Source organism: Zerene cesonia, chromosome 11 (assembly GCF_012273895.1).
Source record: "Zerene cesonia ecotype Mississippi chromosome 11, Zerene_cesonia_1.1, whole genome shotgun sequence".
Taxonomy (NCBI): domain Eukaryota; kingdom Metazoa; phylum Arthropoda; class Insecta; order Lepidoptera; family Pieridae; genus Zerene; species Zerene cesonia.
The window spans coordinates 7,028,376-7,048,173 of NC_052112.1; the positions used below are offsets into that span (position 1 = coordinate 7,028,376).

At 33.2% G+C, this 19,798-nt stretch overlaps 1 protein-coding gene and 1 long non-coding RNA gene across 2 annotated transcripts; one reads left to right on the top strand and one right to left on the bottom strand.

The window, feature by feature from the left end:
- The first annotated feature begins 13,352 nt into the window (after nucleotides 1-13,352).
- Nucleotides 13,353-18,020, top strand: LOC119830418 (retinal homeobox protein Rx-like). The gene is made up of 3 exons (XM_038353441.1): nucleotides 13,353-14,017; nucleotides 15,955-16,078; nucleotides 16,186-18,020. The coding sequence occupies exons 1-3, from the start codon at nucleotides 13,662-13,664 to the stop codon at nucleotides 16,837-16,839; spliced, it is 1,134 nt and encodes a 377-aa protein (XP_038209369.1). The 5' UTR covers nucleotides 13,353-13,661; the 3' UTR covers nucleotides 16,840-18,020.
- A 5-nt stretch (nucleotides 18,021-18,025) lies between these two features.
- On the bottom strand, nucleotides 18,026-19,579 carry LOC119830419. Its single transcript, XR_005287847.1, has 3 exons — nucleotides 19,461-19,579; nucleotides 18,686-18,916; nucleotides 18,026-18,335 (listed from the first exon to the last, which is right to left on the bottom strand). It is a non-coding gene; the product is annotated as an uncharacterized LOC119830419 (long non-coding RNA).
- Between the last annotated feature and the right edge of the window lie 219 nt (nucleotides 19,580-19,798).

Below are 19,798 nucleotides of genomic sequence, written 5' to 3' on the forward strand. Positions count from 1 at the left end.
ATGTTTGGATAGGACAACAAATAGATAGAGAAATGGAGAATATTTTACGTTGCTATCGACAAATTTAGTTTTCATTCCATTTAGGGAACAGAAATTTAGCTTCACATATTTATTTCATCGAGTTTCAAACAGAAGGACTAGCATACGAGCCTAGTTTACTTGCCCGGTTTTATGTACTGCATGATCTTATTATAGTTGCAATGAATTATTTTTTCACAATAGTATAGTACCTACTTACATATTATTATATGTTTAAATTTTTTTTTAAATTACTCCGACACTGCTATCTATTTAGTTGCTTCACTCAAGATGGTCGTGACTTAAGTATAATTTAGTCTATGCTAAGTGTAAACTAATAACATTATGTTATACATTTATCTCGTGCTAATAAATTGTATGCTTTATTTTGAAGAAGCACATTTAGCTATAGCGGTGCGAAAATTCGTTCATCAGAAAGACATATCGGACTATTGCAGGCGGCGTGTTGTACCCTCTGTGTTCCTTGGTAAACATGTGGTGGATGCCAATTCACAAATATTGCACTTTTCTCAACTAGAAATGCCTTATAGTTGCTCTATTAGTGTTAGGTAACGTATTATATGCAATATTAGTAGGTAATGGTAATGTACACCGTAGTTTGGCGGCCTAAAAAAATATTATTGAATATTCAATTAATAAAAAATTTTACTCGTTATTTGCTGCAAGTGATTCCTGACGTTGTATTTTTAATACACTTATATGTCTGAATTTAAAAACAAGTTATATAATACATTTTTTTTCTAGAGTATTTACAATAGACAAGATTGGTTTTTTGCTAAATTAGTAGCGTTTTTTTTTCATTTAAAGCTTAATTAACATAAGTCTGATTTGTAGGACTGAATTTGGAAACAACATAATTTTAGTAATTCAGTTATTATCAGAACGAAGTTTGACGAAGTCGTGTCGATCAAACAATAACCAGTTGTTAATCTATGAACTCGGAGAAACCTTTGGAGGGTACTGGGGTGTAGTCCCCGATACTCTGATAAAACATCAACCTCAAAACTATACAAAATATTATACTTTAAAAACTACACCTACGACTGAAAAAACGACGTAAGGTTGAAATTTATATTTCTATTCTAATAAGTAATATTTTACAATACATTTCTTGATACAGAGGCAGTTTTTGAGTTTGTCAAAAAGAATGTTGGTATCGATAACAATCAAATTATTACGCAGCTAAGTATGTGCCTTTTTGCCCTTTTTTCAAACAACTGTCTGGGAATTATAAATCAAATTCAATCAGGATTCCTAACACAGATAATATAATACCACATCTAGATACGAGCGTTAATAAGCAAATTATCAGTTTATTAGAAAAAAAACTAATCATTTAAAGTTCTGAAAAGTGTTACAGAATATGAAAGTGAATATGATCACCAAGAAACAGATTCAATGAAACCTCTAATCTCGCGTGCTCCTGATGAAATAAGGGACGAAGATTTCATACGAATAGATGTACCGTTGGTTAATATTTCTGGTGATTTGGGCTTCGATGAGATTTCTTCCCATAAAAGGCTTGATACAGATGAACTTTTTGACTTGATTTATGATGTTACGCCTAGGTATGATTATGCTACCTATATATGGCAATTTTATATAAAAAAAGATTCTTCCTAAGTTTATAGGAGGTAGACCTTATCACATACATCAATAGTAACTTTGATTGTAATTAAACGTAAATGTGTTGTGTGTGATTAGGTTGAGGCGGAAATATAGATAAGCAAATAGGTACCTACATATATAGGTACTCACCACTCATACAGTAAATTTCTTACGAGCTGCTGTTTCTTTTTTACTCTGGTATTGCGGTCTTATTTCAATGTATCCATCAAATTAACATTTAGTTTAGTTAATAGGCATCGAAATGTGAGAAGGTAGTCATATTATAGTAATTTGAGTTTGAATATGGATTTTCCTAATATAGTTTCGTTTTACGCGAGTATTAAATTTAGAAATTAAAGACTTTTAAGACTCAGACATCAGTTTCCCCGTCACCACGCTCGCACTATAGTATTCGAAACGTGCGTCAGGATATATATTATAATGAATAAAAAATTAATCGCGTTAAAAATTCAATAAAGAGTCCTCAATATGTAACTTTTCTTAGAAATGGAATAAGTTATGATACCAGCATTGTACCTCTAGTACAATTTTCTATTAAAAAACAAATGGAGGATCAACGCCGTGGAAATTATCTTCAACCGAAATACGAGCTTGACTACAGCTATCAAGGATTCACACCAGATTCGAGGTTTGCTTTATTGATAAGTACTTCTATATTAACAAGATAGAGATGAAGAGTTTGTTTTTTAAACACGCTAATCTCAACTACTGCATCCATTTCCAAAGTTTTTTCGCCGATGGATATGATTCATGAGTGCATTAGGTTATATACGTACCATGGGCGAAGCTGGAACGGACCGCTAGTAAGTAATAGAACAAGAAATATCTGCAAAAACTTTTTAGACACTATATGTAACTACCACTAAATATCATTACACTGAGATCAGTTAAGTATAGGTAGACCTTATTAGTGGATATTAAATTAATATTAGTTTTGTGATGAATTGTCTTTCAATTCACCCTAAGTGCTTTGGGTGTAGAGATATTTAGTAGCAATTTTATTGCAGTAATATTTTATTACTGCTACAAAAGTTATTATCGTGTCCAACAAACGACATGAAAAGGGATCGGCGCGACTGTAAAATAAACTCATCAAGTATTTAATACACTTTGAAATTGACAAGAAATAAAAAAATGGGAATTTTAACTTAACAGCGGGAAACTGAGTTAGTGGATGGCCTAATGTTAGGCACTAGCACCCATGACCATTTTGTAGTGGTTGCATTACCACTGCAAATGTGTTGACCGCTTTTAGGTGTGGTGAATAAAGGAAGGATTGAGGACGAGATTGGTCTGGGAAGCGTAAGAAAAAGTATATTGGTTTTCGGCTTCACTACTCACCGAACGAAACACACTAACATTCGCATGCTTTTATTTCACGCTACTATTTTGTGTGGGTGTGGTACCTTCTCCGGTACTGCCTGACCGAATACGTGGCAAAAAGTGATCGACTGCCACATTTAAATAATATTTTATATATGTGTATATACTGTTTTGCACTTAATTCGACGTATGACCTTCTTAACTAACTAACAACTTTATAAATCCTTAGGATCTCTTACAACACTTTGTATAAGAAAAAAGTAACTAGAAAATACAGGATTACGAAGCGATTAAAATTTAGAAGAAAAAATAAAGCATTGAGTCGAGCAAAGACGACGCCACTTAGAAAATTGAGGTGGTTATTAATTTTCGTTTTGAGCATTAAATATATTTCATTTTAAAGTATATTACAACATATTATTAACATTCCACTTCCAAACCCAGTATTTTATGACCGTACATTAAAAAAGGCAAAAAATATTTATGCAAGTTTACATGTTCAAATTATGTTATATATTATATTTTAAGAATTTTCGTTTACAGGCCATACTACTCCAGAGTTTCCACTCACACAACAAAACCTTACGAGACTTGGACTCCAATGCCAACTATTCACGAAAATCTGTTATCCCTAATATATAACAACAGTGCAGTTAAAAGTGGAAAATCGTGGGAGTTTATTGATGACCTTATGAAATCATTTAATTTAACAGCCACTGCTCAAATAAGCTCTGAAAACTATACAGATTCTTCGTTTGAATCAGGTTTTGTTTATTTATTAGCATATTTTCCAATATACGCATTGTTATGTTCGAAAACAAATTAACAGAAATTAACAATCGTTTTCAGTCCCTTATACACAAATATCGACACACATGAACAGGAGCTTCCCAACGGAGTATCTTATAAGGTGTGTTATTATCTAATGTTATTTAATTTACTATTAGGCATTATGCATATTAATTTTGATTGTAACGGTAACTTAAAATATAATAAAAAATACTCAAAACTTCACGTATCCTTACGTTATAATTACGAAATAAAATTTAGCAATGAATAATATCCTTGATACTTATAGCGAAGGTATTCCTAGTGTCTATTCAGTGAATTCGAGCAAATCTCCAGAAAAATCACTATCACCTGAACATAGATTTTCAAAAAACACTCAAATTAAAACGGAAAACATTGTAAAAATTAATATCAGTCAGACAGTCCAAACCACGAAGACACCTTTAACATCTGTAGAAGAACCTTCAGGTATTTTTTGAATAACACATGTAAAATGGGTAATTTGCAAATAAAAGTGAAAGTTGTTAATAGAATGGGTTGAGTAGAAAAATTATACTCTTAGTCGTCCCAGTATCCATCTATATATGTGTTTGTACATACTCACTACAAATTAAAAAATGATTTATATAGCACTCCTTCCATTCATAAATTCGTACACGATATACCTGTAAAGTTAATTAAAGAACAGTTGTAGTCTCCTGAAATATAGTTCTAATGAGAAATTTATTTAAATTATTTTTTATTTCAGATTATATTGACGAGGTTAAAATTTTCTTTACGTCCACAAAAACGTATGTACCGACGCTTTTTTACTTTATTTATATTATTTCTTAGGTAGGTAAGACACAGCGTGGATATTATAAAATAACTAGTGATAAGTTATAGTAACTTCTTTGTAATTAACGTGAGTTTACTTGTACTTTTAGTACTGGACGTGAGAGTGGATCTCTAGTAAATCATAAATCCTTTGAAAATGTAGTGCAAGCAGCACCGGATATAGCAATGTTACTAAATACAAACTACAACGTAGAGATGTTATCAAAAGAAGTGCAAAATGTTACTAGGTAATTAATATATTAAATTAAATTAAACTTTAATTTAAATAGATATTCATTTTATAGCACGGTATTTTTTTACAACATATTGTGTTTCAATGTTAGGAATAGGTTGGAGATGACATTGTCACACAATAAATTAAAGCATTACTAATACTAGTTAATAGTAGTGTTTTGGGAGTATAAAAATGTATATTTTAAATATATTTCATTGATATTTAGACTATGAAAGCCATTATGTAATGTTTGTTATTTAATTTGTTTTGTTATTGTCGTCTCTATCCCGTATACAAAAGGCTTATTGTCAAATTATTAACCCAATTTTCAAGTTTCTTATAAAAACAGACCGAACACAGGTCATTGAAGAAATAAGTATAAGAATGTTTCAATAGAATCCTCCGCGTGATCATCACATTTTGAGTGAAAAACATAATAAATTTTTAACAAATGTTTAATTTATAATTAAAACAACTGTAACTAAAAATATCATCACACATTTCATTCGTATTTCAATTCATTTTTTATTTTAGCAATGTTCGCAAAAAGCGGTATATTAAAGCATTAGAAATAGAGAATGCCCGACCCCGAAATTTAACTACATTGAAATATAATACCAGAACAACTGAGAAAGTATATAGATACTCTGATATGCAAGATCTCGCACAATTAGTAGAATTGGAAGATGATGAGGTAAGGATATTAAGTGACGTAAGAGTACATATCCTAAAAGTTTAAAGTAATCTGTGATTTTTATATTTCAATGCTCATAAGTGTAGGGCATATATATGCATGTAGTTTGACAAACTTAAACCAATGCTTTCTTTTATTTTTATAGCTATCTACCGTTCCGCCCGTAGTTAAAATAAATTTGAGATATTGCACTTCAGTAAAAATAGACACTGTTACTCTCTTGCCCCTGAACTAACTCCAGACATAAAAATAATATCATAACATATCCGATGCAACCTGACAGAAGTCACACTTTCGCATATATATTAGTAGGGATTAATAATTATAAAATGTTTAATTTGTTTCGTTCAATTGTCTCTACGCAGCGTTATTTATTTTAGATCTAAATTTCGTAAATAATTAATATCTGAATTTTTTATATCTGAATTAATATCTGAATCAGTTTTTGATAATCTACGATTATGTTGTGGCATTAAGTAATAGTTAGATATTGTACGGTTTTGTGGTGATTATGTTGTATTTCTATCTAGGTACTTCCTAGATACTAAATAAAGATGTGAAAATTTTATTGATAAAAAGTTACAAGTATTATTTATTCAAATTAATGTTTAAAATCCCTCCATACCTGTTGATGTCCATATGGGATTTGAATTCTACTAGTCAGCCCTTTCATATGATATCTGCGCCACTTTAGGGCAGCGGCTGTTGTTGGTCGATTTTCATGAAATTTAATAAAGAACGCTTCTACTTAATCATTCATCCGTTCGGTAGCTACGATGCCACAGACACACAAAAACGTCAAACCTATGATACGACGACGTTTTTGCGTTTGGGGTTCAAAATAACCTTCAATATAAAAACATGTTTTGTATTGGTTACTATTTTTAGATACAAGGGCGTGTAGCGCTACGCTATCTACGAAAGTACGTAGGCTCGGCGCTATTCAATATATGCGATTATAATGAACCAAAAGCTCGTCAAGTTTATTTATTTAATTCGTCTAGAATTGTTATAGCTATAAGCAATTTTACGGTGAGTAACATTTTAAATATTTGAAGTAATAATCTATCTGTACTGTTACAGGATTTATTAAAATAATATCGATTTTGCAATCGATCTTAATACTGTCATATTCAAATACAAAAGTTTCATGTCTCACTCAATATCACTTCACTATAAAATTATTAGACACAAACAAATAACTGTTCATTAGAAAAATTTTGAAATGTCAGATGGATAGAATGACATTAGTGGTGACGCCAGCAAGCACTCTCATGAGCAGTGTCGGCAGGTGTCCGCCAGCGCACCTCGAGTGTCAGGTCGCAGGCACTCGGGTCTGCATTGATGCGACGAACGAATGCGACGGTGTGCCAAACTGTGGCGCATATGGTATTTATCTATCTATATAAATAACAATGAAACGCCAAAAGTTTTGCTATGCGTAAAACTTGGCTCCACCAAATGAGCACGGGACGGGTGAGGGCGGGCCGCTAGTATAAAGTTTAAAATGTCTTGTTTAATACTGTAAGAGCGAGATGGATGAAGCCTTATTAAAATGTATCTATTCTCTCAGAATTACATTTAACAAATTAAGTTTATTTTTAGGCAAAACAGTGAATAAAATTATAATTTATCTTTATTCAAACAAATCATTGTTAAAATTACAATTTCTCTCCAATACAAATGGATATTTCCTTAATCTGCTGGTTTTTTCCTTCAGATATATATGACGAGGATCGTCTCCGCTGTGGCTGGTCATTAGGTCTCCAGCACAATGTATGCTTGGCTGCCTGCACTTTTCTGGCAGTTATTCTAACCATGTTGTATACGATACACTATTGGCTCAAACGATGCGTACCCAGAGTCTCCGAAGCATTCTTCGTTTATAGCGATACATCTGAAAACACGTAAAATGTTTTATAACATTGAAATACAGTTACTATAGGTACAGATTTAACAGTGATGATTTGGCACTTGAGAATTAGTATACAAAGATATAAAAATTGCTCAAACGCTCTTTATCTTTTTGAAGATAATTATACTCAAATTTTAATTTTAGTACCTTAAGTATGTAAGAATCGAGACTGCTTTAAATAGAAGATAGTCTTGTGTTTGAGTTTACGGGAGTATTATACATTTAGAAATTAAAAACTGAGGAGACTGTCTCCCCGTGACCACGCTCGCTGTAAAGTGTTCGAAATGTCGGGTTAATAATATAATGAATATATCCCGTTTAAAATCCGTTAAAAAGTTTTTAATTTCTAGAAGATAGACTTCTATATACACAGAATACTGCTATTTAATACTTATACCTTTACCTTGTTAAATATAAGTATTGATAAATCATAAATATGTGTCTTTTTCAGATTGTATTTAGACTCAATTATGCGATCACCTAATGATAACACTGACGATTACTCCAAATTATTCTATCAAGCCAATATTTTCGACGATGATGAGGAATTTATGATAATTAATACAAAAAGATCGCGTTATGACAGATTAAAATCTTTTCTTTTGTCGTGCATATTTTCAAAGAAGAAAACAATTGCTAAAGAGTGTATTGATGAGCCAGCTGCGCATGAGATGTTAAACATGACATCGCTTCCAAGAACAACATATTCCTTCACTGAATATGAGTTGCGTGATATTACACCCGTAATTAAGGACGCGAAGGTTCAAACTGGAAGTAGTTTAGAAATACGAGACACTAGAAATAGAAATGAGAATTACCAAAGGCGACCACGAAACGATAAAGCTTCTATTTCATCAGACTTAGAACAAGGCTTCAGCGATAATAGCAGTGAGCTGAATCTTTTAAAACTCATAAGAAATTTAAAAATATCACCTAAGACATCTAATGAATCTCAATCTAATCTATTTGTGAATAAAAAAGAAGGTGTGTCTCATAAAATACTCGTCACAGAGGAAGAAAAAGAATTGCACAGTACATTATATGAGCCGAGTACCTCAGGCACAAAGAAGCAGCAAATACAGAAGACTACGATTCCTGCAGTTCAACCAATAAAACCTAAACCAGTGTTGTCTAAACATTTGAGATTCGACGAAGATATAACTACAATTCCTTCACCAGAATATGCAGAAGATGACAGTGTGAGCCATCATAGTGTTGTCGGTGTTGGTTCTAGTCGCCATTTGAATACCATTGAGGAGGTCGACGAACATGGCAGTAGTAGCAATGATTTTATCCGATTTTGGCGAAGTGGAAAAAATAAGAAGTCACACAAGAAATCCCATTTATTTTTACATTAGATATACTACTTGTACTTCTCTTTTTTTGCACAATGGAAACAAATTAATTATTTAAAAAGGTAAAAAACTAAAATAATTGATTAAACAGATTTTGGTTAAAAATGCATTAATCATTGTCGTACCCACTCTTGATTTTATTTATATAAAAATGACAAAATGAATTAAGTTAACATTGTAAAAGACTATAACCTATAATAAAGTGACTAAACAAAACAATGTACACTATAAATGAGTTTACACATCTGCCCACATATTCCAAGATGATCATACCTAACGTTCATCGCGCGCCGCTATTTCCTAATTAACTTCAATTGTGCACCGGACAGGACACGTGCCAAAAAGTATGTCGCTGCTTTTTAAAGACTTTTCGTCATCGCGTCAAAATTTATATATCCCGTTTATAGAAATTTATTAATTCAAATTTATTTGACGTGATGGATTGTATTTTGGTTAATATTAGTTACTATTTTTAACCATACGAAAGAGGATCTTATCAATAAAGACCTCTAAAACTTTACATAAATATATAGGACGTAGATATATGAGAATAGAATTTGTCATAACTAATGTATATGATAATCATTGAAATTACACAATGGTATATAACAAATCTTGAAGTACCAAGAAAACATAGTTCTGTAATTAAAGCAAAACAGAAGTTACACAACAGACACGCTATATTGGTATCATTAGTTGCAATGACGTATATCATAGCTTTTATGTCAGCTCCAAAAAAGATAGATGTAAAAGTGTCAAGCTAGAAGTGGGAGCCGGTGCACGAGGTCATTTCAATTGAAATCAATTAAAGCAATTGGATCCAATTGAGCGGGCGGCAGATTCAGCGTCGTTGCCGGCCACAGAGAGATTTTATGTGAAGCGCCTACGCGCTCGGTCACATGACTCAGACGAGCACAGCTATTGTCATGTACTTGCAGACACAAAACACAATAGAACAAGCTTACATGGTAGAATCTGCAGTTGATCCTGTTTACTATATATAAGTACAAAAACTGTTAATGTACATCAACGATGCAGATTGATGAAACTGGATATTAACTATGTTTTCTTTCATTAGGGAAAGGAATGAAATCTATTATTTACTGTATTTCATATGACTAAATAGCAAGTAGTACAATTTTTTAACGACTAAACAGTCTTCAAATTTTCTGAACTAAATTAGGATTTAAGTGGGACCACACGGAAGGCACCAGCTATCAAATAAATAAAGAATCGTTAAAATCGGGTGAAACCAAGTCAACATTTCTAAGGTAACAAACACAAAAAAAAAATTAATTGTGAACCTCCTCCACCTTATTTTGGAGTCTTTTGATAATAGGTATGTTTAGTGGATTGTTTTTCATTGTGTACTATTTGACCATTCTTACTTCTACTAATAATTACTTTAATGTACTCGGTTTCACCCGCGTAAGTCTTTATTCCGTAGGAATATCGATTGGATAAAAATTATTTCAGCCTAATTAAATAAAATAAATTGCAGATTAACATTGCCTATATGTTATTTCAGTTGTCCAGCTGTCTACGTACCAAATATCATTGCAATCGGTTAAGTAGTTTTTGCGTGAAAGAGTAACAAACACACACACACAATATCCTTACACACTTTCGCATTTATAATATTACTAAGACTAGCTGCGCCAAGCGGTTTCAGCCGCGTAAGTCCGTATCCCGTAGGAATATCGGTATATAAGGTTGCCTATATGTTATTCCAGTTATTCAGCTATCTACGTACCAAATTTCATTGCAATCGGTGCAGTATTTTTTGCGTGAAAGAGCAACAAGCGCACACACATCCTTACAAACTTTCGCATTTGTAATATTAGTAGTAAGGATAAGTAGGAAGACAGGAGGATTATACGTTAAAAAGTCTCTTTCAATCTTTGGTGATTATTTACTCTTATATCTATTTATGTTAGTTAGCTAGTTAAATTAGGTAGTTTAAGAAAAGTTTATACCTCTTGTTTAAAACCTAAACTCCCCTAACCAACTAAACTACGATGCAAATGCACTATAATTCGATTAGTGAAACAACATATCCCTTAACATTTTTAGTATGAGTGAGGACTATTTGTTCAGTCCCCGGCGTCTTACTTTGCGGCAAAGTTTTGGCGTAGCCGGGGAAAGCTAGCGCATCGTGTACCTACTAAGAGAGGAACTTAAAATGGCTTTATAGGGTAAGGAATAAGTAATACGACTGCAAAGAATGAATAGACGGGGAAGGGTGAACAAAAAAAATATATTAAGAAGAAGTAAAACACAGAACTATTTGTGCGCACTAACAACCAAGTTACGTGCCGGAGACTGCATTTTAATTATAACAAAGAAGTCATAAATTAATCAATCAATATATAAATGTGCAGTAGTATAGCATATTTACAAATGACAATAGTGTATGTAAATGTACTAAAGTTAGCCGTTTCTTAACCTTATAATTTGCACTTGTTCATGGATAGTTTAATTAAACTCAAACCCTAACTCAAAAATTTATTTATTCAATTAGACTTCTTATAGAAGCACTTCTGGATCGTCACTTTACACAGTTTTAACATTTACTAACGGTTCGGAATACAGTTTCTATAGCGAAGAGCCGGCAAGAAACTCTGTTGGTAGTTGCTCTTTTAAAATAACATAAATTTTACATTTTAATTCTACATAATATTATGTAATATGTACATAACAATGATGCCAGAGAACTGTCCTGTGGTTCTTAAGCGACAACATTCCATGGATTGTCATTTTCCATATATTCATTAATGCTACAGTAGTCCCTCTGAACTAATATACATTTGGTATAATTATAAAAAATTAAATAATATAGTTTTTGAATTTAGCACTACTAAACGATTCTATTGTAGAAGCGTATACTTTGTCGCAAAAACTATTTTTTTTTTTACTAATCAATACACATTGATTTTTATCTGCTTTAATAAGAGTAACTATCGTGTTTCTTGCAATTCAGAAGAGAAGGTACCTACCTTCTTTTTCAAATGCCCGTTCCACTATTTAGCGGTTTCACATTGATAAATCATTATATTATAAAGAGAAATAATGTGTTAAATTATAAGCAGTTGGTATGCTAAAGATTACAATTTAACGGTAACATATAATTATAATACGTTCATCGAATGTTTCAACTACTACAGTTAGGTACGCGAAATACGCGCCTCTATACTATCCGTATGTTGTATTATCTATGATTATGATTATAGGATCGACCAATGTAAAAACGGTTTACGGGCTTGCTCTAAAATATGAAAAGGCATTATTTTTCATTTCTTTATTGAGAGAGATGCTTAATGGACGATTGCACCAAATCGAAGATTTCGTGGTATTAAGCAGTAATTAAATGTATAAGAAAATAATATTCCCCACATGTAACCCAAATTAAAGAGATCTTAACAAATATTTAAACTAAATAGGTAGGTATTCTTCAAAAAGAAGAAAATAAACTAAGTCACTCACGTTTGCCTGTATCGTTATATTGTTATGGCTTTTTGCTGCTTCAACAGTTCTAATTTACACATTTATAGTCACCTCACGTCACTACACAATACATATCAAAACACCTTAGACACTGAACCGGATAATGATAAGTCATTTCGAACTGATCACCAAAACTTTGACTTGACTTGAGTCACTAATTCCAATAGCGCTTGCACAGTAAGTATTTGTGTAGTAGACATTCCAAGTGGCACGTTTTAACCAAAAAACAAATTGCACATGCACAAGTGCATCAACGAGTGCAATTCGTGTTGTCTGAAAGTCTCCAATGAGCCCAATGAAGCAGAGATCCCGTTGGCGAGTGCCAGCACCAACCTAAATAGACTCTGATCATCTAAATTGACTTCAATTAAATAACAACCGAAATTGTTGAAATGCGCCATTACTCCCTCAACGTTAATCTAAGTGCCAATAGTCAGGGCGAATGTTTTATTAATAATCCCCAGCAATAACTGTTAATTGATAATTAAGCAATGTCGGCGGCAATCAGCGGAATCGAAGAGCGCACGCTGTAGCTGGAGCGCGCGCTACGCTTCTACGCTTACTCGTCTTGCACATTTTCTCCAGACGAAATCTCAATTTAAGTATGAATTTTATTTTTTTTTTCAAACAAAACTTTTCTCACGGCTATAAATCATGTAACAGGCATACCAGTATTATCGATACGGATTTAGTATAATGCTTAGTGGACTTTTGAAATAATGATGTGGGTGTTCACTCCCTAAAATATGATAGGAACAAAATCTCATGTGTTTGTGGGAATCCCGCATGGTGCTCGTAGTTCATAACATGAAAGGCAACGGCGGCCGCGGAGATAGCCCGCAGTTCGAGACACGATACATCGAGGGTACACCGCTGTACAGACTTAGGGGAGTGGCTGAGCGCAATCCTTATTGGCTCCCCCTCTCCACTACATTACAGACGTAAGCGCCTACTCCATACGATCTAATGTCCCCTTTCAGTTATCCCAATACGAAATAGAATAGCGTTTCCAACATAACACGCGGTGGTCTCGGTCAGTGCACTCATTGGTGCGAGTTTTCCTCTAAGCGTCGTATTATGGTAATATAAATTGACCAACCGTAGAGCAAATTCGGTTAGTTCGTTAAAGTTGATTAAAGCCATTTAACCGGGACGGACACGACGAAACGAACGGCGCGGGCTCGGTTCCGAGGGTTCGGCTAAATGAACTTAAATTGTTTAATATCATTGGTGATAAATTGAGTTTAGGTCGAGCTCACGCAGCTCGCCGTAGGTGCTTGCGGCAGCGAGGCCGCCGCGACGGAGCCGAGGGAGGTTGCCGCGGAGGTAGCGGGCTCGCAGGCGCCCGCCACCGACGGCTACATGTACGTGTGCGGGGACCCAGCCGGCAGCACCGGCCCGCGCTACGAGTGCTCCTTCGAGCCAGCGCCGGGCTCCATGGACCAACCTACGTTCGAGGATCACATGTTCAGCGAATTTGGCAAGGACAGACAAGTGCAAGTGGTGGTCGGAGCTGGAGGAGAACTGCAGTACCGGGAGGAGTTACCAGTGTTCACGTCTAGTGGTGACCAGAAGAGAAAAGACGAGCCGCTACTCCTGCAGCAAGTAGAAGCGCCAACGCAACACGCGGCGCACCCGCCGCCGCCTCCTCCGCCGACCACGAAGAAAAGTGATAAGAAAAAGAGTGAAAATAATGGCATTAAGAAGAAAAAGACCAGGTTAGTGACATTTTGTTTTATTGTTTTTCATCGAAAAAGTATAACTTAGATAATGTTTACTGAAATTTAAATATTTGATATTTTAAGTGAAATATTTTCAAAGTTTACATTAGTTTAGATAGGTTAGTGTTAACGAATATTTATATATATTTTAAAACTAATAGTACGTATGCTAATGATTGAAAGGTAATTTTCATAGATAAATGTTCATATGTCTAAAGAGAACTTGTTACATTAAATTTATAATTCAAAATGTCTTATTATTGGTAAATATAACGTTTTGAATTTTCAAAAATTGTTCATTAATTAGCCTTGTATTTTGACTCGTAGGCTCGTACTCTTCGAAGTTCATAGATAATCAAATATAAAATGTCATAATAAATTATAAATTTACACAAATAGACCGAACATGAAAAAAGTGTTCATAAGTCTCAAGAGAACTTGTTGCATTAAATTCATAATCCAAAATTTAAAATGTCTTGTTATTGGTAGATACACATCATTTTTACTTCAACACGTGAACAAAGGGTCTTTTCACGATATATATAAGTTTTAAATTATCAAAAATTGTTAATTTATTAGCCTTGTATTTTGTCTCGTAGACTCGTACTCTTCGTTGTTCATAGATAATCAAATGTAAAATGTCATAATAAATTATAAATTTAAACAAATAGACCGAAGATGAAAAAAGTGCTATACAGAACAAAAGTTGCAAAGCGATTTTTAATTGTTCAAGCGAAAAACAAAATTTAATACCTATCCTTCACATTACCAAATCATTGACAACATGAAGCTATTCGAATACCTACCCAAATAAGAGTAGGTACCTACTTCATTATATTATAATTTTATTGCCTACTAATTTCATATATCAACAAGTTTAAAGAGGGATGATGTGACGGTATTTCGAATGCACCCTCTATAGAGACAATGAATTTATTAAAAGGGCTACTGCGTTTCAAGTGGCCCATAACTAACGCGATGATCTGTTAAAAACCACATATGGCTGCAATTCATAAAATTCATTCTGTGGTTCGTAGCAAGATACATTCTGTGAAAATTAATTTTAATTCTTCCATTCGCGAAATGGTTCGCGCTCAGGGACATATGAAGCGATTCATTTTTTAAAGTCTGTGTTAATATCATATCTTTTGAATGTCATCGACATTCGAATACATACATAAAGGGCAAATAAAATTAAACAAGTGATAATTGAAAAATTCTTTTCTGATTTCATATAATGAAAATATTTTTCTCAACATTTCAAAAGTGAGTAAACGGTCCAATAAGTTGTTGTTTGAGATCTCTTGTTTGGACATTAGAAACAAAAGTAGCCAGGAAAAAACATAAGAAGTAGGTATAAATATATATATGTAATTATAAGTAAGTTCTTTCTCCACAGTTCGTATAAACTTTGCAAAGTCGGTAGGTACTTATTGTAATATAGTCAATGAAGGGGAAATAATGATCAAAGATAATAATCGTTGCTCCCCAGTCTTAGGTTTAACAAAGGCGTAGATGCAGGCGCTGACACTATTCAATCAAAAGTTGAGAGGATAATTACCCGTATGTCAATACGGAGCCAATTGACTTATCTTGATATTTTTAATAAAAATTTAGAGGTTGGATTGATAAGAAAACATTAACCCTTATTGCAAACATTTATGTACAAAATTAAAATTTATAAATTTTGTAATACAAAATTTATTAAATTGAATAGCATACTGTTATACTATTTCAAGTGTCGTCAATTGACAGGCAATTAGAGGTGCCCACGCGCAACAGGGGTGAATTTAGTTTCACGCTCAATCAATTTCTGCGCATGTGCCCGCAGCCATATTGCACGCGTCAGATGGTAGATAGATGCACCCCGGGATGATAAGACCAATTTATTCACAAATTCCTACATGCAATAACAATATTTAATTTGCTTACAGAACTACTTTTACGGCGTATCAACTTGAAGAGCTCGAAAGGGCATTTGAACGCGCGCCATACCCCGATGTTTTTGCTAGAGAAGAGTTGGCTCTTAAATTAAATCTATCGGAATCACGAGTGCAGGTATGATATTCTTATAATTTAACAATGTCTTGGTATTTATTATTAACGTTGAAATCTGTTTCGAAAGTTTAATACAATTTAACGATTAATTATGTCTTTTTTACCAGGTATGGTTCCAAAATAGAAGAGCGAAGTGGCGGAAACGGGAGCCGCCCCGCAAAACTGGATATATTGGCTCTAGTTCCCCTAGCTCTACAACATTGAGTGGTGGCTTTTCGGGAATTGGAGGGAATCTCCCTGCTTTCCCCCAGAATGGCTTGCCAGCTCCAGCGGACTCATGGTCGTATCAGCATTCTTACGAATTATCCTCTCATCATTTATTATCCTCTGGTAGTAGTGGGTATCCAGCATTTAATACTCAACCGGCAGCGTATTCTTATACCACTGTTCTCAACGGCCACGACGGTCAAATGTTTGCACCGAGACATTCCTACGAATACGGGGAAGGAAGTCCACCTCCCCTGGGCGTCCGTGATTATCCAATGATAGCAGCTCATTCCCCTCAAATGGAAGCTCATGGGCACGAGGAGAAGTTAGAATATCGAAGTCACGACCATGAAGACAAGTATTCCGCGTGTGCAATGCAAGAAGAGCCTCGGTACGGTGCCCCTCCAGAAGACTATGATAAATGTGGGATTGTTCAACACGACAAACACTATGACATGGATCGCCACGCTGACTTGGCGCAGCCTGTAGTCGTTAAAATGGAACCTAGCCCCGGCCAAGCATATACTACATCGCTGCCCCCTTTTTTGAATTGAAATACTCTTTTTCGAAATTGTCTGAAAGTTTCAACTAATTTCGAAAAAGAGTATTCTCTTTATGTCTGGGACAACTCTTGATAACTGAAATCATGGAACAGAATTTTATATAACAAAATATCATATTTTGCTTATTGCAAGATTGTGATTGCAATTACCAACTTTTTCTGTAAAGTGCGTAAAAAAGGAAGAAATGCAGTAGGTACCTACCTTTATTCATTTAAAAAATAGATTCGCTATTATCTCATTGACTACAGTAATATTCGTAGTCGGTTTAAATACTTTATAAATATAAAACAAATTAAAGCTTATTGCAATAATAATTTAAATGTGTTAAGTTGATTAATAAGACCGAATGAATGAACTGTTCATTAGGTAATTAGTTTATTTAATTTAAACCTTAACGTACAGATAATATTACAAATAAATATTGCTTAATATTAAGAAAGAGGTTAGAATTTTAATTTCAATTTCGTGCATTCCTTGTGCCTTATTAGAATTTTTAAGTGTAGAGACATAAGGTGTAGTGCATAATATTATATAACATATTTTTAGAATCAGTGTAATCTGTCAAAAACATTATTTTTTTCGACCAATCAGTATAAAATGTAAAAATAAATATTACACGTACTACGTTATTATTGCAACCAAATATTTTATTATTAGGATTCTACTATATTGTACAGTTTGTTTCTCCCTTTTAAAGAAAACAACCATGTTTTCAACTCGTAGCGTATTTTGTTTCAATTTTCTAAATTGAGCCTGAGGTTGAATATTTATTCGCTACTTATTTATATTTTGTTGTTTTCCGCATATCGTAACATTTTTCAAAATACTATATCTCATAAATGTATTGATAGCTGATAAGTTAAATTTATATTAGTGAAATTAACGTTTAAATATATATATTTTAAGCTTTGTAAATATATTTAAGAATAGTGAATTCTGTGCCAAAACATAGATTAAATTTGTAGTATTTCTCATATAACTTATATAAGTCATCTCTTGAAAGTGTTTGAATCCAATAAAGTTGTATGCTATATACACGTAATACTCTATATTGTCAGGGTATTTATTAGCTAAATAAATTTATAGTTTTGTACTTTATTGATGCAGAAATATGGTGTCATACTTATTTTAAGTTTGTAAAGCAATAAGAGATTTTATAAATAAAAACATATGCTTGATTTGGTATTTTATTTAGGCTTCATTATTAACAACTCCATACAAAACGCAGTTATGCTAATATTTGTTGAGATTTTTTCATTTGTTTTTCTTCTCTCGCGCCATCTTGTTTATTCCATATTCCATCGCCACTAAAATGATATTTTTTCTCAATTTCGTACAATGTCAGACTTAAAATCTGGCTGTCAGTTAGTTTGGAGTAATTCAAATTGTTATGATATGTATCCATTTCAGTTCTGAATTTTTCCCTTGTTTTCGAGTCACTGTTTCGCATTTTTTGAAGGTAATTTATGTGTTTTTCTATGTCTAACCTAAAATATTTAAAAAAGTCATTCTTATGTTTTATCATCTAAGTCATAATAAAAATGCCTAGCTAGCCAGCTAAAACAAATAAATATAAACTAAATAAAAATAACTTGAAAACAAAAATGTAACAAGCCAACATTTTAAAAATATAATATTTGCTAGTGTGTTCGTTTGCTCGTTTTTTTTCTTTTAAGTAGAAACCGAGTGAGTTTTTGAGACATGATGTTTGTGTCTAGAGATATTTGGGAGGCTAGAGAGTGATATAGACTAATTTACAGTACGCCATACATACCATGGGAATTTATATAATATTTATAGATTAGATTGAAATTTTGTGAACTTTCTAAAAACTTACACAGGGTACAAAAGTAAATGGCAGTTATCCAATATGACTTGATCCGGAAAATTCGGCTTCAACAAACAAATATTTTCGTGGATGATGTGCAGGGACGTATGCAACCAGTACTTATGTCGTCTGAGATTATTGAGAATTGTTTTTTTGCATATCTTACTTCCTTGCAATGATGTCGCTATAAGTATTGCAATATCTCGACTACAGACTTTGCTGCCGAAACTATTTATATATCTGTAATGATTTTGTTTTCCTTTATTACCTATATCCTAATAAACATTTACAAAGAAGGGGATACAAATAGCATTTAACTCCTTAATTGATTTATTCTTATTTCCATTTTAGATTTTTTCCATATTTCCATTTTTTTACTTCAGCTTTATAATTTCAGTGTAAAAGTGTAACACGCAGACTAGAAATGTATATCTACTGTAAAAAAAGCTACACCAAAATGTTGTCCATACAAATATTTAGATGCAATATTCTATTTTTTTGTTTATAGCTAGAACAGGTTACTCTGTCACCTAGCAAAAATCTCTGTCTTGGACCGTTAATTGTCCTATACCCTATAAAGTAAATACCTATTAATACACAATTAAATAAACGAATTTGAACAACTTTATATATTAAAAATAACATACAAAGTTATTACAGTGATTAATTTCATAAATGGACTTTCATTAAATATTTATTATAAAAATTATAAAGCGCTACATCGTCGCTGTAGCGCAAAATAAGCATTAAAAAAGGAATTCATTTAATGTAAAAATATACTCACGTATTAAATATTTTTTGCGCCGCAACAAGATGATTCAAACTGAAACACTGTTTTTTAGCTGTTTGAAGTTTTGATAATCTATTCATCGCTTTCTTTTGGTGGACAACTAATGTAAGTACCTGTTAAGAGAAATATACATCATCATCATTTTTCATCATCATCCCATATATGTTCCCATGGCTAGGACACAGGCTTTCTATATAGTTGCCATACTCCTCCGAAACGGCTTGACCGATTCTTATGAAACTTTGTGTGCCTATCGGTATGTTTGAGAATCGGCTAACATCTATTTTTCATACCTCTAAATGATCAGAGTAAGGCAGAACAGCGTTTGCCGG